This window comes from Rhipicephalus microplus, chromosome 9, assembly GCF_043290135.1.
Source record: "Rhipicephalus microplus isolate Deutch F79 chromosome 9, USDA_Rmic, whole genome shotgun sequence".
NCBI lineage: Eukaryota > Metazoa > Arthropoda > Arachnida > Ixodida > Ixodidae > Rhipicephalus > Rhipicephalus microplus.
Window position 1 is genome coordinate 20,393,642 of NC_134708.1, and position 21,186 is coordinate 20,414,827.

Genomic DNA, 21,186 nt, shown 5'->3' on the forward strand with positions numbered 1-21,186 from the left:
CTCTTTTGGAAAGTTGGATGAGGTTTAACTCTTGTAAACCTAGTTATGACGAGAGAAATGTATGTCTAAGACTGATTTCGCAGAAACTCCCCTAGCTGTGAGTGTCTGCACTGGCATAGAGTTTCCTAAAATTAACTAGAGGGGACTCTGTCACTGCGATCGTTCAGCGACCATGGGAATCATGGGTAGTACACACATTTGCCTAGTCTTCTTACTTGCGGGCAGCGATTCGTACTTGCGGCTTCGTTCATTGCTGTGTTTTGGTTTTGTTTTGAAAGAAAGATTCAACCTTTGTCAACTTTGTGACCCGATTTGGGAAGGTAAGTCTAAAAGAATAAGGTGGTGTAGCACAACCGATGAACATTTGCCGATTTTTTTGTTTCGTGAGAAAACACGCTCCTAGCCACACGAAACTACACAGAGCCAAAAGCAGGCCAGAAGTACGAATATTAGACAAATGTGTGTACTACCCATCATTCCCATGCTCGCTGAAACGCCGTGCGTTGCAGCTCCCATAGACACTAGCGCCAGAGTTCTCTCTAGTGTATATATTAGGAAACTATGTGCACTGGTACTTCAAGGAGAACCAACTCGCCCAAATATAAGTATGAAGAAAACGAAAGCTGGGTCTTCGCGGTCTTGTTGAAGTTCGTCAACACAGGGCGTAGCTTGTCAGCGTTTGCATATTTACGCAAACGGGCACCTACCCCATTCATGACATCTTCGAAGCAGACGCGAGGGGATAAGCGGCCGGGCTGGTCACCGTTTGCTATGCTGTTCCAGCAGACAACTTTGCCTTCGGTTGAGATTTCGCCAGTCCATCGTCTAGCTACACCTACCGGTTGATAGCTTCAGCCAGTCGCTTGCACTGAAGGAAGCACACAGACGGACCTGCTGGCGCGCCATCGATGGCGGAATGGAGCGACCAAGCGTCCACCTAATCACGTGGTACTGCAGCGGCGAGGCTCCCGAGCGAGCGCAGCTGCGCGCCTCCTCTCCACAGCGGATCACGTGACGCGATTTCACGCCTGTAACTCCAGCGGCTCAAGGTCGTTGAGACGCGACGGAAGAACTTGCGATACGCGGCGTTATTGAATATTTTGCTCTAAAATCGTGGGGTAGCCGCTTCGGATAAAACAAGTATGTCTAATTTCCCGCATTTTACACCACTAGAGATTTTTAAAGCGCACAAGTCTCCAGGCACAACTCTTGGCCAATGCTTCTTGAGCATACACGAGCGGCTGTGTTAGAGGTAATCATCTACTACTGAGATAACTGATGAGTTGGTGTCTGATGAAGTCTAGGGCAAATGTTCCACAACAACCACCCATCAAGTGACCTTTCATCAGTGATTTACCGATTAATAAAATAAAACAAATAACCATACACTCTTGTTGGTTCTCAGTGTATGACTCTCGGTGTTTCAGTTGATAAACCCGTCTAATTAAAACTGCGAGGGCAAGGATAACCCCAGCCCACGTAATCCCATCAGTCATTTTCTTCACGCGACTTTGCACAAATATATACACGCTTGCTTTGTTTTTGTTCACAGTATTTTGTACCAGACGTTCGCAATAGTTGGGCATGATACCGTGTCATACTAATGCATTTCTGCCCAACGGAGCATTCTCTGAAACGAAGGGCTTCGTAAAATTGCGTAACAGCTGAAGGCCAGTTATCGGATTTTCGCTGCAAAAATATATCTTTGGTTACGCAGGCAAGGCTTCCGTCCATGGCCGCGTCAGACGGGTCTACTTGTACTTTGTCACGTTACATTGCACCACGAGAGCAATTACGAACTATACGTCAATGCGCCGCTTCTTTTGAGGGCTCACTTGCAGGTGTTTAAAACCGACCGATACTTCGAAAATGACTACGTGTCGTTTGAAAGGGAACACAGTGCGATAACAGGTCGCAATTCCAAGCAGTTACACGTTAGAGGCGTTAGCTTGCATTAAATTAGTTCACGTTCGTTTAAACACACACACACACACACATGCACAAATGGAGGTTTCAGGTAAGGGAAGGCGAAGCCCATATAAAGGGAGAGGTGGAAAAAATAGGAGAGAGTCGAAAGGACGAGACAATTCAAGGAGGTTATAGTATAACCTCCTTGGGATAAGCTGCCTCGTTACAAGTGCCGTCCAGTATCGGAACCACCGATCGCCATGTCAGGCTACCATGCGAGGGTACTTTTCTCCACTTCACGAAAACCAGAGGCTGCCAGACACAAACATACAGACACACACTCGCAAACGCAATTGCCGGCGTGAGAATGATCAATCAAGGACGCCAAGGAGACGTGGTGCTTGTATTTCTCTTTATTAAACGCACGCACCCCCTTCCAAACAGCAACACACCCTGCCAGAATCATAAAGCGCCTAGGAAACGTTCACCTCGAGCAACTCTGGCCACCACAGAAAAATTGCAAGAAGAGAAAGCTCTCAAAGAATAAAAAAAATATATTGCCAGAGAGCGCTCATTCATCGTCGCACGTCACAGCACTGCTCGTTCACGTGCCCCCTTCTTTCGTCTTTACTATTTTTTTTTCCGAGTATAGCATTGAGCGCACTTCCCGTTATTATACACAATCACGACAGCTTCGCGCGCGCGCGCCATCACAAACTCTCCTCCAAAAAACGACACCACCGCGCGCAGGCTTTTGATGTGACAGCTACGTAAACGCGCGTCATAACACCGGCTCGGAAGCGGACAAACACACACAAAAAAAAGGTCCGCTCCGCAGTACGACCCGACGACAAGACATCGCTGACGTCACTACTTCTCGCGTCTTCTCGTTAAGCTATACAAATGACGTCAGGCGCTTGTCGTCTGTCCACAGCCTCACTCACGTCATGGACGAACAGCCCAAGCCACGCGAAAGGTCTACCAACTACACACGCAGTTTACGATATACAGTCGAACGCTCTTTACAATGAAATGATCCGTCATGTGACAAACTATTCCTTACACACACAGCCGTATTCCTTACGACGGAGCGTACAGGAGCGTACACTTAGCGTACATGAATCCTTCCGTACAGAGCGTTCACAACGGACTAACCAGTACATAACAAAATATTTTCGAGCGTCCCGAGCATTTCATTACAAAGGCGTTATACTGCGGTGCTGCCGCCCGTGGTTTGCACTGAAACGAAACCTTGGCCATCTTAACTGTCCTGCGGCTAATGGCCACATTTAAGGGTGCCTAAAACGAGACTCCTCTTGGACAGGCTTGGATCAATGACATATTCCGAGGCAGACTTGACAGTAATGGAATGAAATAACAGTAATAAAATTACAGTATTAACCTACTTTTTGCTGTGGTGAACAATGTAGTGAGTAGTTTTTGTTTTGTGGGCTGGTAACTTATTATTGCAACAAATTCCTTTATGCGAGTATAATTTTAAATAAAACTCGCCAGTTGCTCAATCAGTTCTGACACCCCAGCATGTCCCCTCCCTTAACTGCGTGAAAAAAATACGAAAAGTAACAAATGACAAGGTAATACAAGTGCCAAGTCTCAAGCGGGAAGAGCTGAACAAAGATGCAAGAGATTTCAATGTATACTCGTTAAATAATTGTACATGAGGTGTGCATGAATAATGAACTTTTGTACAAGTTATTTCATCACTTTTGAAAATTAATAGTAATTAGATTACCTTCAGCCAGCTATAATTTTATTTAGGAAAATTTCAGATAAGTGATTAGTCATGCATTTTTTTGAAGTAATGTCCATCTCTGATACGTGCAGTATAAAATAAAACATTTGCCGGCTGCACTAAAAATGTGTTTTTTTGCGCTAGTTATATTGGAAACAGCTGGAAACGAGCCCGCAACCTCGAGTACAAGATTGTGCCACCTCAGTAGCGAATGTGACTGAGACACTGACAGACTTTTGGCATTGAGCCCAGAGTATGTAACATGTGTCACTAGGAACTGAAACAAACTGTCCTTTAATTCAGTGTTAAAGATGATGCAATTGCAGTAGTAACCAATTGGTCAAACTAGCTTCAGCTAGATCCTACTTTTTCTAGAGCACAAGGTTTCGTCCACACAAAGCACGGGCGACATCTGCGATTAGAAATTGACAATGTGATTCAACCCTGCTGCAACGAAAAAGGAAACTAATAAACATTGAAATAGCATATGCTTCAAGACCACACAAACCCATTGGTCCACTGAAACAGATGAGTGAATGACAGCGATTTATAGTACTTCAATGCAGGCATATCTTACAAGTAACCCATGTGGTATACTTGATGAAGGTAGTAGCGAGTGTACTATACGCAAAGATATCGTATGTGGGACACATACTGCATTGAAGATACAGGAGAAACATTTTGCAAGTGCGAATACCCTTGCATTTTCGTACGTCTATACATCGCAGAGTTGTGGTATCGTTATATTAACCGGTCATACCAAAATATTAGATTCATAAGCAATGCAGCTTTGCTTAGCAAGGTAAATGCTACTTTTTACAAATAATGTGTTAATGATAAATAAAGCCACCAGCTTAAAGAGCAGACGAAATTTCACAATCCATGTTGTGGTTTTTAGGTCACAGAAATGGGGGATTAAACAGTGTCTCATAGCGGCTTCCGGGTCACTAAAAAGCTTGGGTAAATAACTACAGTTGCCCGTGCTATAGTTCTCATTTTTCTAATCAAGCTTAAAAATATATCTTACCTTCTTTTATGACACTGTGTGTCAATGCTTCGCAGATTTGAGAAAATAACAGAGAAAAAGACGTGTTAAAAAATAAAAGAAGGTAGGGCCATTCACACTAACTGCAGCTGGTGCCTCACTTGTAGCTTTACAGAAGCTCAAATTTCAAAGCTGTACTCCATTCTTTGTAAAGCGTGACAGTGAAATTCCCAAGTGCAATGTTATACTATGTAATGGAGACATTGCAAATACGGAAGAGCTTCTCCAGCAGACCAAGCCAAGAGGTTTGTATAAACCTGTTCCACAAAGCACACAAAATGTTGGGAGGTCTTTTGACACCGCTAGAGAGGGCTTCTGTAGGATACACGACAGCGACCTTCATACCAACTGTCAAGAGCGAAGTGTTCCAATAACCGAATCAAAATGTCGCAAAGTTTCTTACAACCAATAGCAGAGCACCTCAAAAGCACACTTAATAATGAACACTTGGCTGAGAGCAAATGAGGGTTGGTGCCTCTACACAGCAGCCCTCTCGCTAGCATCAAATCCTTGTACATCACGATACAACTAATCTTGTATTCAGCTTACATATGGTCAAGTACAAATCGCCGTCTTCGCATACGATTACACCCAAGCTTGTTTTGGGGACCCACTTCTAGTTACATTTCGAAATCTACAAAAGTGTATACTGTCTCATAACGGCAGTGGAGTTGGTGCCGTTTTCCTACACAGACTCTATGTTTCAGGGTCGCAAAATAGCTGTGAAATCTTTTGAAAAGAAACGTCGCCTTCCCTTCGAGCTTTTCTTGCGGGCGATGGAAGGTATCGAGGCTCTGAAAATAACAGCTATTGCAGAAAAGTGCATTTCCCAGAGTTCTGCATAGAAGAATAATCGCCAGTCACACAGCTTGCGAAAGGTCCGTAGTATGCCTAGGCGTGATATACAATGTGTGTGTGACCCATATGCATGCTACAGCAAATCACCAGCAGCACGAGCTCCGTAACTACAGCAACAGGCATTCACGTGAGGGAGAAAATGCAAATGAAATGGGGCAAATCGTCAGGCTGTGCGAATTTTCGGCGTGGGATGCATTCGATCATAACCCAATGCAAAAATAATGAAAAGACGCATTAAGGGAAGAAAGCCCTTTTGATCAATCATACATACCCCTTTAGGTAATGCAAGTGTAGCCACCAACTCCACATCCGACTAACCGACTATCAAAATCGCTGCGTTGCACTAACTTGAGTGGTACACCGTTCGGCCCGGCATAAAAATAGTATGCAAAATTTGTTAGGCCTTCGTCATAAACGGATCTCATGTCACCATCCAAAAGCTGGTTCGCCCATCTTTGTAACCACATCCAAGTTTAACGTGTTGTAGAAAAGTGAATGATGAATGGGCACACCTGATCTCCAGGATTCATACTGTAGGCAAAAAACTTGACTTGCTCGAAGCGATATATGCTTTATTAAATGATTATTTAAAATAAATGTCTGGCAAATTATTTTTGCACAGGCAAAAGCAAATTTCCTTTTGAAATAGAACATCTGAACGGTAATTTAACTTTCACCGAGTTCAGTCTAAATGAAGACACAAATGAATTGAATATAAATATATTTTAGCACTGATAAGATCATTGAGAGTACAAATGCATTATGCTGAGCAACCAAATGAACATTGCTTCCGAACCACTTTAAAAAAATCTCCAAAATGCCTCTTTAAGATTGCTTAAAATGTTTGTGCAATCTTACGCGGCCACACTTTTTGAAGAGGTAAACAGCCAAAGCCAGTGATAGCAGTCTACTGCAGTCACCACTACTGAATGCCTAGCTCTAATGCGAGAGAAAAAAAATACTTCGAGACATGCTCACAAACATTCTCAAAGCTCCTAGACTACAATTAGATGTAATCACAAGAACTCCGTTGTTCTCATGTTCGAGCTCAGTAACATCACTACTTTATCACACTTGTGGCAAGATCTAAGATATAGTTGGCTAATGTTACGTACGTCCGTAGAGAGATATAAAGGTTGTTGAGCATTCCGTGGTTTACGTTGAACCCCTACACCTTCGCATAGCGTCTCCGAGCACAGCCTTCATTTTTTTTTTGCAACTAAATAACGTAGCAGCGATGCCGCAGCAGCGAACTTGAATGTGTGCAAGCACGGAATGATGCAAAAGCTTGCGTTGACAAGCAAGGCAGTACGTCGCCTTGTACCAGTGCCACACAGGCATTTTCGATAGTGATCAAGGTCGGCCTCGGTTAGGTTTGATTTGCATTCCGTGCTGCTACAATCTCGCTCCTAATCATGATTAGGCCTGAATGAAATAAAGAAGATCGCAATCAGGGTCCAAAATCGACCGCTGTTGATCGTGATGATGAAATGGGATTCGTATTGACCCTGATTGCTACCAAATGTGTGCACCACCAATAATCGCATTGTTCGCTTTCACGTATCTCTACTTTGTGATGCCCAGGACACGAGTGTTACATCAAAATCCACTACAGTCATTTACTTTGTTAACACCTCTGCAGCCTTCGTCAATTGGCTCAACATGCAAAAATGACAAGACTTTCTGACAATGAATTGTCTTCCAGAGCTGTAAATATGACAGAATGTGTCTAAAAATAAAAAAAAACACTCTGCCCTTCTGCGAATTGCTTTAAAAGCTTTCCCTTAGACAAAAGGAAAGCTTCATCCATGAACCGCGATTTCAGTCAATTTGTGCAACAAAACTAGGCCTATTTGGTTGCCCACGTGCACCTGGTGAATTTTGAATGGAAGAGAGCTCCATGCAACTCGCTTCACTTACGAAATCGCTCATTCGCGCCAAAAGTTTCCACACACCGTGGCGTTTTGATGTGGCCACGTTTCATGTCGTCAAGGCCAGGGTGTCGGTTGAGGCCTGCTCGCTACAAAGGGCAAGGCCATAAATCCAGTCCAATACAATGCAAAGCAAGGCTAATGTTCTTGTACACTGTCCCGACTCGGGAAGCATGGATGAAACATGTGCTACATGCTACAACGAGATAAGACTACTGGAAAAGACGGTAGAGGCAAGGTCTCATAAGCTGTTGGTTGCTCCACTTATCTCAAGTTTTGCTAACTGGTGAAAAACTATAATGCTATAATGAAACACAGCTTACCAAACTGCCACCCATTCCAATTCTAGTACATTTTGTTTGGACTAGTATTGAAGCACTGCAATATGCTGTTTGTGGCACGATCTTAGCAGAAACAAAATAGTGGCATCGTTTCCAGCAGTAGGACCAATTATGGCACACACCATAGTTCACTAAAGCCATAACATGTGCAACTTTTACAAATTTGCTAAGTCCCCTATAAGTTGCTCAATGGCAACATGAAAAACTGCTGCAACATTTGGCAGAATACAGCAACATGACTTGCAGTTAACAATGGGAGAAACTAAAAGAACGATTTCGAGTTGGGCATGTGAGCACCTGTCGGATATTGGTTCCACGGACATATCTCTGCTTCAGGCTGCTCGGAACCATCAGTGGGCTAAATAATCAGTCAGTGGCAGCACAATCTGTTCCCCAGAAAAGGATCTATATCTGGGCTAGTTGGTATGATAACATGCTTAGAGCAGCATGAAACATTACGTATATTGTATCCATTCTTTACTTTAGCAGCGAACACCTGTTTAACCACACTTGCGAAAGCTTGGGGCTCTCAAATTAAGCTCGCACGTACGACAGCGGTATACGGTCACGAGACGATAATGCAAATGCCTACACTAAAGGCACAAATACGTTGCGCTTACCACATCAAAGCGAAGCTACAGGAATCGAAGCGGGGGGACCTGCATGGGATACGAAGCCGAAGCGTCGAGCACGTCTTTGTGCAAGGCATCAAAGTCCCATACCGTTGGGGAAATGTACACACAATGCTATATGCACGTATAAATAAGAAAATTTACGCAACACTATGAAGAACTGTCCACAGGTAGAAGCATCCACCCCGTTCCTTTTCCAACAGACCTTGTTCGCATCTAATCGGACGCAAAATGAAATAAAAATAGCCCTCCGACACACGTCCTAGAGTACAACCCTGTTAAAGAGACACTAAAGTGGAACAACTAAGTTTAGATTGATTATTTTTATTCTGAAAACACAGGCGATGTACCACCATAAATTTGTTAATAGATGACAAAGTCAACATTGAGAGGTTCTTTAAATTTCTCACTGAAATCTGACGATGTGACGAATTTCAGCCTTTTTTCATATTTTGGTCATATTAGCTGAATGACAGTTTCTTAAACTTGTATGTGAAGCCCTTGGTTCCCTCGGAAGACAATGTACTTCATTAGTACCATTCAGGAAATATTCATGTCGTAGCAAGCGCTGTCAATATCAATAACATCATGGCATCTAGTGCATAAACTTTAAGGTGGCGCCACTACCCTAGCTTTCTTTCGGCATATTTACCACAAGTCTTGACGAAGCGAGCGTTGGCATTGCAAAGGAGAAATTTACTAAAGCGAGAAAAATCACTTGCCTCTAGCGAGAAAAATCACTTGCCTCTTCGGAGTCCCTTTAAAAGCTCAATTCGAAGAGTTATCAAGAATACAAAGGCACTCAAAACTTATTGCCCAGAGATGGTGAACGAGCAGTGCATAGAGCTTGTCAGTACCACACAGAATGCAGTGAAAATTTCGCCGACACTGCAAACACAAGACGGACTCGAGTGCCAATTGGATGCGACTTTTCGGCATGCATTGCACTATACTTGCAGACAACCTTCTTGGCAATGAACGAAAGACTATGGAGCCAGAGTGGGTGTGTGATAACACTGAAGAACACACAAAAGCAACATTATTTTTTATGCGACGCTGTTTACACAAGCAGCAGCACGCACCCAGGAGATATTCATATTTGTTTTGCTTTATGGAATGCCATTTCGCGTTTGTGCGTGTGTGAAGTAGTCAAACGGTTTATCATCGTTATTAGGCGAGAACTCGTTGCCCTTCCGTACCTCCTACGACTCGCCGAAGGTGCTTGTGTCGAATTTCCCTCTCAAATGGCCATCTAAGCAGACGTGGAAATGATGTGCAATATTAGTCAAACAGTAGTCATTCAACGCAGCAGCCGAACCTGACTACTTCGCTGAGGAGGAGTACATGTGCAGTAGCTCCGCCTCCGTAGCTTTCGTTCCATTGCAGAGACAAGTTGTCTGCGAGTATTAGAAGCACATTTTCAGCTGAAACGAAGTTTGCCAAACAGAAATCAGGCATTCGCAATTACAGTGCCGGCATGGTCTTAAACTTTGGAAAAGAGAATTCTATTTCATCATAACAAGCACCACGTTTATCACTAAGAGGTCGCTTGCAATTATCTAAAGCCAAAGCACACGCATTCGGAGAATCGAATTTCTAAATGAAAGAAAGTCAGAAAGGCTAATAGTCAGTGCTGTAATAACGGAACGTAGCTTGAACACAAGTTGTCGAGTATCGGGTGGTACAGGAAAATCTTGAACGAAGCATGTACATTTATTTTTGAAAAAGATTTCCAGGAAGACAGAGTGGTTAAAAAAAGGCTCACTTTCAAAATTCTCAGTCGCTGATTCAGATGTATCGACACTGGCTTTAATGAAAAAGGTGGACTGGTGTGGACTGGTTTATCTGAAAGCATGATGGGAATTTGAAAAGTAAAGCAATTAGCCATTTTTTGGTTAAGTGCTCAAGCATCACCTTTTTCCCTGAATAGTGAATACAAAGAAAAAATTTACAAAAAAGAAAAGAATGCTTATTGCATAGAACAATATCAAGCTGGATAAAATACGGTGCACGCTGAAGTACAAGCGAATTCCTTCCTAAAGACCTGAAAAACGTGTGACATGCCGGCTGGAGTGCATGTAAAAGAAAAAAAAAACAGCAAAACAAGGAAAACATAAACAGCATCTATATTCTTTTTTTTTATTCACATCCAAAGGCTTTCATCAGTCACCCGCCACTTCAGTACGATTCATTTCTATTAAAAAAAAAAAGATACATGCACTAAAACCTTTCGTGTGGCAGACAAAATAAAATAGCAAGAGTTTGGGCTTTGGACGACGACTGGACTAAGTAAAAAAAAAAAAAAAAAAGACCAGTCAGTATCGGCCATTTCCGGAAACTGCTTGGGTGTCATCAGCAACTGTTATAGATCTGTAATTAAAGTAAGCAACTCGTGGCATTATGGCCGACTTCGAAAACTTCAAAATCAACTGAACCGTTTTGGACTGACTACAGAGCTATAAAAAACTCTTTGCACATCATTGCCCTCACAAAATAGCTGCTGCTAAAAAAAAAAGAACTAGGCAACCAGAGGTGACGCCTTATGATCGACTTTAGAAGTCCTGTGAAGAGCTTAATTACATGTGCGAAACAAGACTACCCATCAAGTACGAAGTGCAACAGCTAACAGTACAAGTTCATTTACAAAGGCAAGTTCGATAGCAGCGACCGGTTAGGTACAAACATTGCCTCGATTGCAACCTCCGTGCAAATCTCATGTGAATGTGGAATTTCACAAAAGGAACTTTACATGAACTTGTAAATCTCATGAACACTTTCATGTGAAAGTGCGAATTCTCAGATACTTTAAAGTAAATCCAAAGAAAAGTAGCCAATACAAGTACGTAGCACACATATAAATGCTTATTATTAATAGTGGATATAATGAAAACTTTTCCTTCAGTGCAACTCGTTACTGCAATGTTCAATAATCGATAATGCATGTAGAATTCAATAGACACCTGGCACACATAGTCAGAATCAACTAGATTACAGAAGAGTAAAGCTTGTATGATAATTCAGAGGCGTTTCCGAGTGTCTCAATACGAGTGTATCATGGCTTACGAAGCTTTAGCGAATGCCAGATTCAGCCTTTGATGTGCAATCACACATCTCAACCAAAGTCAGCACTTTACTATAATGTAACTAGTTGTAAAAGTTTTTTCAGACTTTACTGCCACTCGACCTACAGGGCACAGCCTGTAAAAAAAACTACGTCGCACGAGTAGCAGTTTGCATTAGAGACAAAATATGATGACACGCAAGCTAAGAAACCTAAAATGGTCAACACTGTGTGTGAAAAACAAAACAAAATGGAAAAAAAAATTCATAATCAACAAAACAAGTAAAAACAAAAATGAAAGCTCATTTGCACATGTACAATATTTACACAGCATTGTTCGCAACCTATGTACAGCGCCAAACAAAAGTTTTCCAAACAAATTGAAATATACGTAAAATTCATTCGCACAATTCTATGCTATATCTATAGAGAGAAGGCAAAAAAAAAAACTTTCACGTAGCCTAGCACGCTTTGGCATGTGACAAGGCCGGCAGGCGCATTACACGTGATAAATCGAAGGAACACCGAGACGTGCACAATATGGATACGCGTGTTTATGTATGTATATATAGATATATACAGGTGCCGTGGCAAGAAAAAAAAAAGGCCTATGTCCCGACAGTTATGTACAATCCTTCCTTGATCACTTGCCTCCGCAGCGATAGCTTCGTCACAACACAGGAATATGCATGCACGCCCTCCACATCAAAGACAGAGTAAAACGGGAATTAAAGAGGCCACGTTTGTTCCGTTGCTCGCCTGTGTTTTTTCTGTTCTCTACGAGTCGTCATCCGCGAGACGGGGGGGACCTCGCGAAAGGACAAATGCGCGAAGAGAAAGTAGTTCCCAACGAGTCGATGTTTACTTCCCAAGCGCTCATGCCGGGTACGTTGCATAGAGTCTAGCTATGACCCATTCCCCTGTCCCCCTCAGACCACAACAATCCGCAAAAACGTCGGCACGCATTAAGTAGACGGTGCTATCCACAAGAAGTTTTGCCAATTTGAAAACTTGGCATCAATGATTTTTCTAACAGTTAAGGTTACCTGCAGCATTCTCAAAATTCTGCAAAGAGATGCCCGACAGTACATAAGGTTTATAACTCGTTTTAATGCAAGACTTTCCCCGTCTTGTTTGCACGAGAGAAAAATGTGAACTGTGAAGACACATGGGTTTTAGCATCGTGAGGCCATCTGCCTTGCGAACATTCGCATTTGGCTTTTTTTCCCAACCACCTCTTACGTCCCCGATAATGATCACATTTTTTTTTTCCTTAAAGGCAAAATACACTAGAACCGTGTCCCAATACGAAAAACAAACGATAATTACCATGACAGCCCGATTTTGTATTGCATTATGAAGCAAATGCTAAGCTGGTCTTGAATAGTTGTTTAAACAACGCTACCGAATCGACACAGCATTTGGCACATCAAAAAATAGATATTCAATCACACAGCAGCAATAAAGTGCGTCTAGAACACAAATTCCGTCAAAGCGACACAATATCCCACAGAAAGTCCCAAAAACCACAATGCTGCCAAACGATCGCAACACATGCTCCATGCGTGGCGCGCACAGTGCAGCCGTTAAAACGTTACAGCGGCATCTCTTGCACAAAACCCCATCAAGCATTATCAACTAGTGATTACAATACTTCGGCAACTAAACTTGACCAGCCAAGCAAAGTTCTATCAAACGTTATTGAAACGGTGAATTCAGTGTTCCAGCCACAGAACTCCAGCCACGGAAACTGTCTACATGCTGAGATTTGACAAAAATGTGCACAAACAAGTTCAATCAAGGGAAGTCGCGGAACAATGAGACGCATTTAAAGAGGAAATTGTGTGTAGCACGAGCTACAAATGACCAACTACCTTTCCTGTTGCTCAATTGACTTGCATTGTTTGAAATTCAAAAGAAGAAAAACACAAGGGGGCTTGTTTGGCCTTGGTAGCCTTTTGCAACGCAACATTTTTGTAACATAATCAACGATAAATGAATAAACATGATCAACGATAAAGTGCGGACATAATGATGTGAATGCAAGACAAGAAAATGACAGAAACTTTGTGGCAATTGCTCTGAAAGACGCGGCGCAATCCGATGGGATGTCGATGACGGGCAAACTATATTTGGCGCAACGGACAAGTGCACCCGAGCATACGTGCACACGCAACACGTTCACTTTGCGAATGGCTAACGAAAAACGTGTATGCAACATGAGCGGCACAAACGCGATTTTGCAGCTTTTAAAAATTACCAGAGAAGAACAACAATATTAGGAATAGGCGAGTAAAATAAACAAAAGAACACAAACAGAGAGGCATCCCTCTTGATAGGTTTTTGCATGTGTTAAAAGCAAGATAAAAGAAGTTTCTCTCAGCTTGGTTTAGGCGGGAAGAACCAAGGCCTACAGATGAGAAGCACTCGCGATGGCGAGCGTTCGCATCGCGACGAGAGAGTAAAATTTACAGAAGACATTAAGAGAACACCAACAAACAACAATGCTGGCCGAATGCAACGGGGAAGACAATGCGCAGTTAAAAACCTAACAAACAACAGATAGAAAGAACAAAAACATGCACACACACACACACACATGTGCACAACATGCGCACATACACAGCATACGCAGCAGCAGAAGTCTCCAACAACACAAGGAAAACCAGTGCTGCTGTTGTCATGTGACTCAGTGGCTGCAGGGGCAGGCGTCGTGCGGCATGGCCGGTGTACAAGTCCAATGCAGCAAATGGAAAAAAACAGGGAGGGAAAAAAAAAAAGAAACGAGAACACCTCATTTCTTCACTCTCTGCAAGTGCAGGACTTGACGTAGAGGCAGAGAGGGAGGAAGAAAAAAAACTAAGAAAACCAAAAGCCATTGCTGACGACGCAGTGGCCCCAGCTTGCACTAAAAGGTCCAGCCTGAGGAAAATTGCGCTGCGGAGCGGCGGTACCCAGGAAAAGTTGACAACGAGGAAAAGACGCCCGCACTCACGAAGAACGGCACATCCAACAACTCTCCACTCATGCGCCCCGCCAACCTCTGGAAGGGGGGGAGGGGGAGCACTTGCAACACTTGGTGACCGTGGGGGATAAAAAAAAAAACAACTCACTGCAGCATCTTCTCCAGTTTCGTTTTTTCGGTCCTCATAGACGGATGCCAGCACCCGGAGTGGGGTTGGAGCAACACCGTGCCACTCAAACACAGCAGTGCAACACAAGGTGCGCCAACAGAGCAGCCAGTGGAAGAGTAGTGCAGCGAGCAGGCGAAAGCTGGGCCGTCTTTCACGCTTTTTGCGTCCGGTCTTTTCGGAAAAGAGGCAGGCCGCTGGTTTCGAAGCCAAGGATTGGGACAGCCTTGCAGAGACCCAAAAGGCAACGCAGACACTGCAGCCCAACGTACAGAGCCCACTGAGAGAGCGATCAAGCTTCACCAACCAGTAATTACATGCGCCTCGATGTTCTCGCAAGGCTTCAGAGAGCAATCTCCAAATTTTGTCAAGCTCTCGCTAATCTTCGCCTCTCGCCAAGGTCACACTTACACAGCGGGTTTCTGCGCAAAAGGAGTAACTGCTTGAGGAAGAGGGCTGGTGATCTGCACTGCTTCGCGTTGACAAGCGGTCCCAAGTCGTGGCCGTACGGTTGCAACGCGAGTAAGACAGCTGCGCTATCACACTGCAGCCACGACTCGACAGGTACGCAAACCATTCACGTAAAGGCAGAATCACCCGAAATCCAGCCAAAATTCTGAAATTATGAAATTTCTGGATGTCAAATTCAGTCTTCGCAGGTGTCAATGCCTGTGCTGACAAGCTCTCTCGGTTGCCTTGTTAAGGTTTCGAAGCAGGAATAAGTGTGTTGGGGGTGGGGCGCACTTAAAAGCCTAATTGATGCCTGCACAGCTCCAATCCCGAAGGCACCTTGCAGCCTTGCTGAATGCCTCGTTTGTTCCCAATGGGTGTGATCAGGTGGCGCGTCTACCAGAGCTGGGAGGCGTCGGAATCGCGTTGCGGCACAGCTCGGCTGCAGTCACAGACGCCGGAAACACAGGCGTGGGAAGTGACCTTAGACGAGACCTCGTGTCCCTTCCTTTTTTTTTTTTGCCCTTGGCAGCGATTCTTCAGTTACCATGAGGGCAGATGAGCTTCAAGGCCTGTGAAACCTGGAAACAATAAAATTCACACAAATTGGCAGTTTGAATGACTTCCCTTTTCCTGTAGGCCAAGAATGTGCGTTCCAGTGTTGCGAATCAAACATGAGCATGTAAAACGCGCAACAGCGCCGAGTCCCATTCTGTGTGCTGGCCGTTCATGCCTGCAATTTGATACTTAATGCTAAACCAACAACAATCCCAAATTCTCAGTGTTTCTCACCAGCGCACATTTGCACATCTAATGGTGGCGCTGAACGCATTCAAGAGAAGGTTAATTTCTAGTTGCATGTTTTTGCCCCTGCTTTCAAGGCTACATTTCGTTTTTTTGACAATTTGCACTGAACAGAACCTGCAGCATTTGCATTCGTCAGCAGTGACGGCACCGGCTACTAAACCACTGTGGGTGTGCAATAAAATAGAAAAACTGAAAAAGCTTCATATAATGGCACCTCATCATATGACACTGAAAATACAAACTAGAAAAACCCTTAAACCACCATTCCAACTTTCTTACCGTGTCAGGGTAATCATACGTTTATGTTCCCGAGACACCCTTGTCATGTGCCCAATAGCCGAAATGCTTAGCCACTTCCCAAATAATTTTTAATAAGCAGAAAGAGGTCACACCGAAACCGAAACCCAACCACAGTGCTGTCAACATACGACGTACTACTTGGTAAGAACCGGAAATCCTCCTAGGCACATCTGTCTCGCCAACGCGGAATCGTAAACTGCGAAAACTGGGAAGAGTAGACGCTCCACAGATATGTGACCGCGTTTCATAGCTTCCGGACAATAACACTATGATTCGTACAATTAATGTACAAAATGGTATATTGTTTGCAGAGACGTCCGCTGTATGAGGATTCTACTGTACATCCAAACTTCACCATGGCAACGGCTTCTTACCAATTGCTTCGACCTGTTATGACCACCACATAGAATGGCATCTTTGTTCAGGTCGGGAACGCAGGCACAACTCTAGCAGTGCGCAGGGAGAAAACCACCTGTTGCCAGAGAGCAACACGGGGTGGTGTGGATAACATACCTAGTGAGGTGCCTGCTGTCTTCATGAACCTCCATCTCCATGCTTTTGAATTCATTCAGTTCTTTCCTAATGGCAGCCTGCGCAAAATCCATATGCAACATCCAGTGAGCATCAGTCACTCCGAGAAAGCATCTAATTTTTTTTTTTTTAGCCCAACATCCGCATACTATAATTAACACGAATAAAACAAAACACTACAGGGTAATTGTAAAACTGGAGGTTCTTTTGCCAGCAATGGCATGCAGTTATATTTAGGGGTGTGAGAATATTTGAAAGTTTAGAATATTCGTCGAACATTGCACTCGTAGTATTCGTATTAGATTTAATAACGAGATATTTGAAAAGTTTGCATATTCTAAGTAACTTGAATATTCAAACTTTTCGTATGCGTTCACATATATTACAGTAAAGCACTTCTGATTTTATGCCTTTACGATAAGTGCATCAACAGTAGACCATGCAGTGATTACTGCGACTTCGGCACGAGTACTACTACAATGAAGTGAAGTTTTATTTCCTTTCACACAAAGGAGAAAGCCGGGGCTAAAGGCTGGGATGCCTGCACCGAAATACACAGGGGAGTGCGATAACGGCTATCAACAAACATGCTGGCATATCATTGGGACAGATCCACCAATGATAAACATATTAATCTTGGACCGTCTGCTCGGAAGCATGTGTGACTTAACGGTTTAGTACTGTTACCGCTAGTGTAAGACGACTGTACTCGGCAAGTGTAAGAACGTGCCGGTCGCTGCCGAGCCTTTGCGCACTGCAACGCTTGCAAGTGTGTATTCTTCATCGAAATGACGCCAACTTGTCACTCCTGCATTGGCCAGATAAAAACCATCGCACTTTTGCATGGTATGGTGCCAAGGGAGCCGGTGCCACGCGAGCATGAACAAAAGATGTCATTGCGAAAGGGCAAATGCATCACTATGGCAGCATCCAATCCGGATGTGTACTTTTTTTTCTTCCCCGATTTCTTTCTTTTGCTTTTTTGCACGAGTTGTGTGTCGTTTGCCGTGGCGTAGTTGCCATCCGACAGTCCAAGCACATGCATTGTTGAGCTCCTGTCGCCTGGCATTAGTGGAGTCTTTAAACCGTGTAAAAAAAGGCGCGCCTCTCATTGCTGGTGACCAAAAAATGCGTTATAAAGGACACGCAGTGTGAATTTTTTCAACTTCCTTGACTTACATTATAAGCAATCTACAAGGTATAAATATTATGACAAAGGTGGGCATGGTCTTAAACATCCGACATATGAATGAAATGTGCCAGCTTTTTGCAAGAATCGTAGTATATTGGTTCTTTGCATTGTAATTGCTGTCTGAACTGAATTGGTGATAACAGCCGAGAAGCTTCTGATATGCGATGGTTTGAGTCTTGCATTGAGTTAACTCAAACACTGTTTAGCCAGCCAAGAACAGACACCCGGAAGAAAAGAGAGAGAGAGAGAGAGAGAGAGAGAGAGAGAGAGAGAGAGAGAGAGAGAGAGAACAGTTACATGTCTTGAAGCCATGATTCACGGATATGAGGGTATTTCCATTGAAAGCGCAACTTTGTAGTAACAACAATCAGCTTTCAGCAAAGCAGTGTAAAATTCAACAGTGCTACACAATCCAGTCTTAGCTGTTTCTCAAGTTCTGACAAAATGCCCTATTAATTGATTGATATGTAGAGTTTAACGTCCCAAAACCACTATATGATTATGAGAGGCGCTGTAGTGGAGGGCTTCTGAAATTTCGACCGCCTGGGGTTCTTCAACGTGCACCCAAATCCGAGTACACAGGCCTACAACATTTCCGCCTCCATCGGAAATGCAGCCGCCACAGCCGGGATTCGATCCCGCGACCTGCGCGTCAGTAGCCGAGTACCTTAGCCCCTAGACCACCGTGGCAGGGCCAAAATGCCCTATTACCTTATCTTTCGGCGTCAACCTGGTCCACGGCTTGTCGGCCCTGCGGTCGTAGTCTTGTGCCTGCGTCACCTCGACGTAGTCGTTGAAGCGAATGATCTTTCGCTCCTTCAGTTCCTCAATGGTGGGCCGGAAGCTCAACTGCCGGAGGCAAAACAAAGGTGCTTCTAAAGCCGAGAGTATATAATAATTCCCGGCGTTTTGCGTCCCACAACAGCGATGAGATTATGAGAAATGCTGTAGTGGAGGGCTCTAGAAATTTAGACTAGCCGGGGTTCTTTAATGAACCGTCAGCGACAAATGAAGCCCGAGCAGCGGCAAGCCTTCGCAATAGTTGCACGCTGTACACTAATCGTCACGAACAGGCATGCATATGTGCGCAGAGCTACCAAACAGGATGTGCACGCCTATCAATAGTGAGAACTAGATGGCACACACTACACCATCGCGAAGGCTTGCCGCTGTTCGGGTTTCATTTGACACAGGCAGTACGCCTAAATCTAAGGACACGTGCTTTAAGATTTGCTTCCATTGAAATGTGGCTGCCACAGATGGTACTCAATCCCGCAACCTTCGGCTCACCATTTGAGCACCATAACCTATATACTACATTGTGGTGGGTTTTTAAAACTGACAAAAGCTGTGCCAGGTTGTTCACTTTTGAAGGCAAACATTGTTCGCTCTAAAATGGCATGCCCTAAATCATTTTTTTCTCGACTGCGAGAAAATTTCAAAGCCCAGATGCGAATTCTGCATCAAAATACATCACCAAGGACCAGCACTCTAGGTAAAACGAAATTCCAAACGCATGTCTCTGCAAGTATTTTTGCAGTGTGGTATGTATTTCTCACAAACTACTAGTTCGCATCGTTCCCACTATCCGAACTAGTTCGACAACTAGAGCATGCTGAACAAGGTGTTCAACCATTCATGAAAAATGGCTTGTCCGAAAAAGGCACATTAATTACCTAAGGATTCACTAGTCTAAGTCACCAGTCTACAAAGTTCCTTCCCTTTTCAATAGGTGTGAAAATTAAGGTACTGATGATCATGCCTTAACTCGGAAATAAATTACTTTTTTTTTGTTTTTTAATGATCCATGATGCCTGTGTGCGAGAACAAGTATTTAGACCTGTGGAACAATTGCTGAAATTATCACTTTCTATCCCAATATACTTATGGTATTTACTTCTAGTTTGGTTCTGACATGAACTTGCATTGTTCTACTGCTTTTTGCTTTTTCTATAACTCAGATGACCGCTGTTGTACACAAGCTCATTTCTTATGTGTTTTTCATTAAGACAACCCATGTACACTTGTATACTATGCTGTCTATAATACTCTCAACCTGTTCGCAACAACTTTTCCCCTGAAGGACCCCCAACAACTTGTAAAGAAATGTTGGAAATAAAGATTGATGAATTGATTCTATGCGAAATCGTGAAGCTCTTGTGTGTAAGAACTCATACCAAAACTTAAGACATTCCGCCACTAGCAAGACATTAGTACTTCAGTAACATTTTTTTTTTTTAAAACAATTTCACACACGAAAAAAAAAAAAAATTCAACGATGTTTGAATCATTGAAGGCATTAGCATTTAAAGTTTGGATGATGGAGGAAAACGATGTTTTTTCAGGACACATGCATCAAGTAATCGTGAAGGACACTAGATTGCTAGATGCACGATATACACCGAAGTAATACACGGAACTATGCAGCTGTAGCGACTGCACATGAAATGCAGCAAACACTACAACTACCACTACTACCACTACGACCATGGCTACTGCTATAGGCACGAACCCCTATCCCAGTAGATTCTAGGAGGTATCGAATCTGAAGGGGATCATAAGGCTCACTATACAGGTTACATTATATATAAAATGTCTGTGAGCACACAATGTGTATAGTTTGTCGTCTTCACCAATGCATACAAATCAACGTAATTATCATTACCATTCTCGTTGGGTGTTCTGTCTTTGGTTTGTACTTTGTTGTAAATACGACAATTGCACTGCAGTTTCAGACTTACACAATTGTAGGTCAACCCCTTTTGTATTATTTGAAATCCAAATTTGGGCGGCCAACCAAGAATCAAAAACCAGTTTCAGCTGTAAAGTCTTCGTGAAAATGATCCCCCCCCCCCCCCCCCACCGCATTCCCACAAAGCTAGCTTTTCTGCACAGCTTTCAAGCACTACTGTGAAGGAACCATGACCCACCAAAATTCTACTGTTTTTTTTTTTTTTTTGCAGACAACGCAAATAAATTTTATTGAAATGTGCTCGTGCTGCTCTTTTTTTCTTTTCTTGACGTGCCAATTTAGGGGGGTTCACCTACATTCGAGTCGACATAAAATCGCATAAATACCGTACCTGACGTCGTCTCAAATGTTTTATATATCAATAATATTTCAAGAGGTTTCTACAACAGTTTCATGTGCATAATTCGTCTTAGGTGGGATTGATATACGTTTGCTCGGCCATAGCACATCTCCGCACAAGTTTCTATCACAAAACCCATTTTCCTTAGACCTAC

At 43.4% G+C, this 21,186-nt stretch overlaps 1 protein-coding gene across 7 annotated transcripts in view; it reads right to left on the bottom strand.

The window, feature by feature from the left end:
- Positions 1 to 10,593: 10,593 nt before the first annotated feature.
- LOC119163578 (phosphatase and actin regulator 2) overlaps positions 10,594 to 21,186 on the bottom strand; it is a 147,458-nt gene continuing 136,865 nt past the window's right edge. For all 7 annotated transcript variants that reach the window (XM_075873273.1, XM_037415605.2, XM_037415603.2 and 4 more), the window contains 3 exons: positions 18,652 to 18,789; positions 16,731 to 16,807; positions 10,594 to 15,691 (listed from right to left, as the gene is read on the bottom strand). In XM_075873273.1, the coding sequence (XP_075729388.1) occupies positions 15,676 to 15,691; positions 16,731 to 16,807; positions 18,652 to 18,789 (231 nt within the window). In that variant the 3' untranslated portion in view covers positions 10,594 to 15,675. The remainder of the gene's footprint in view (positions 15,692 to 16,730; positions 16,808 to 18,651; positions 18,790 to 21,186) is intronic.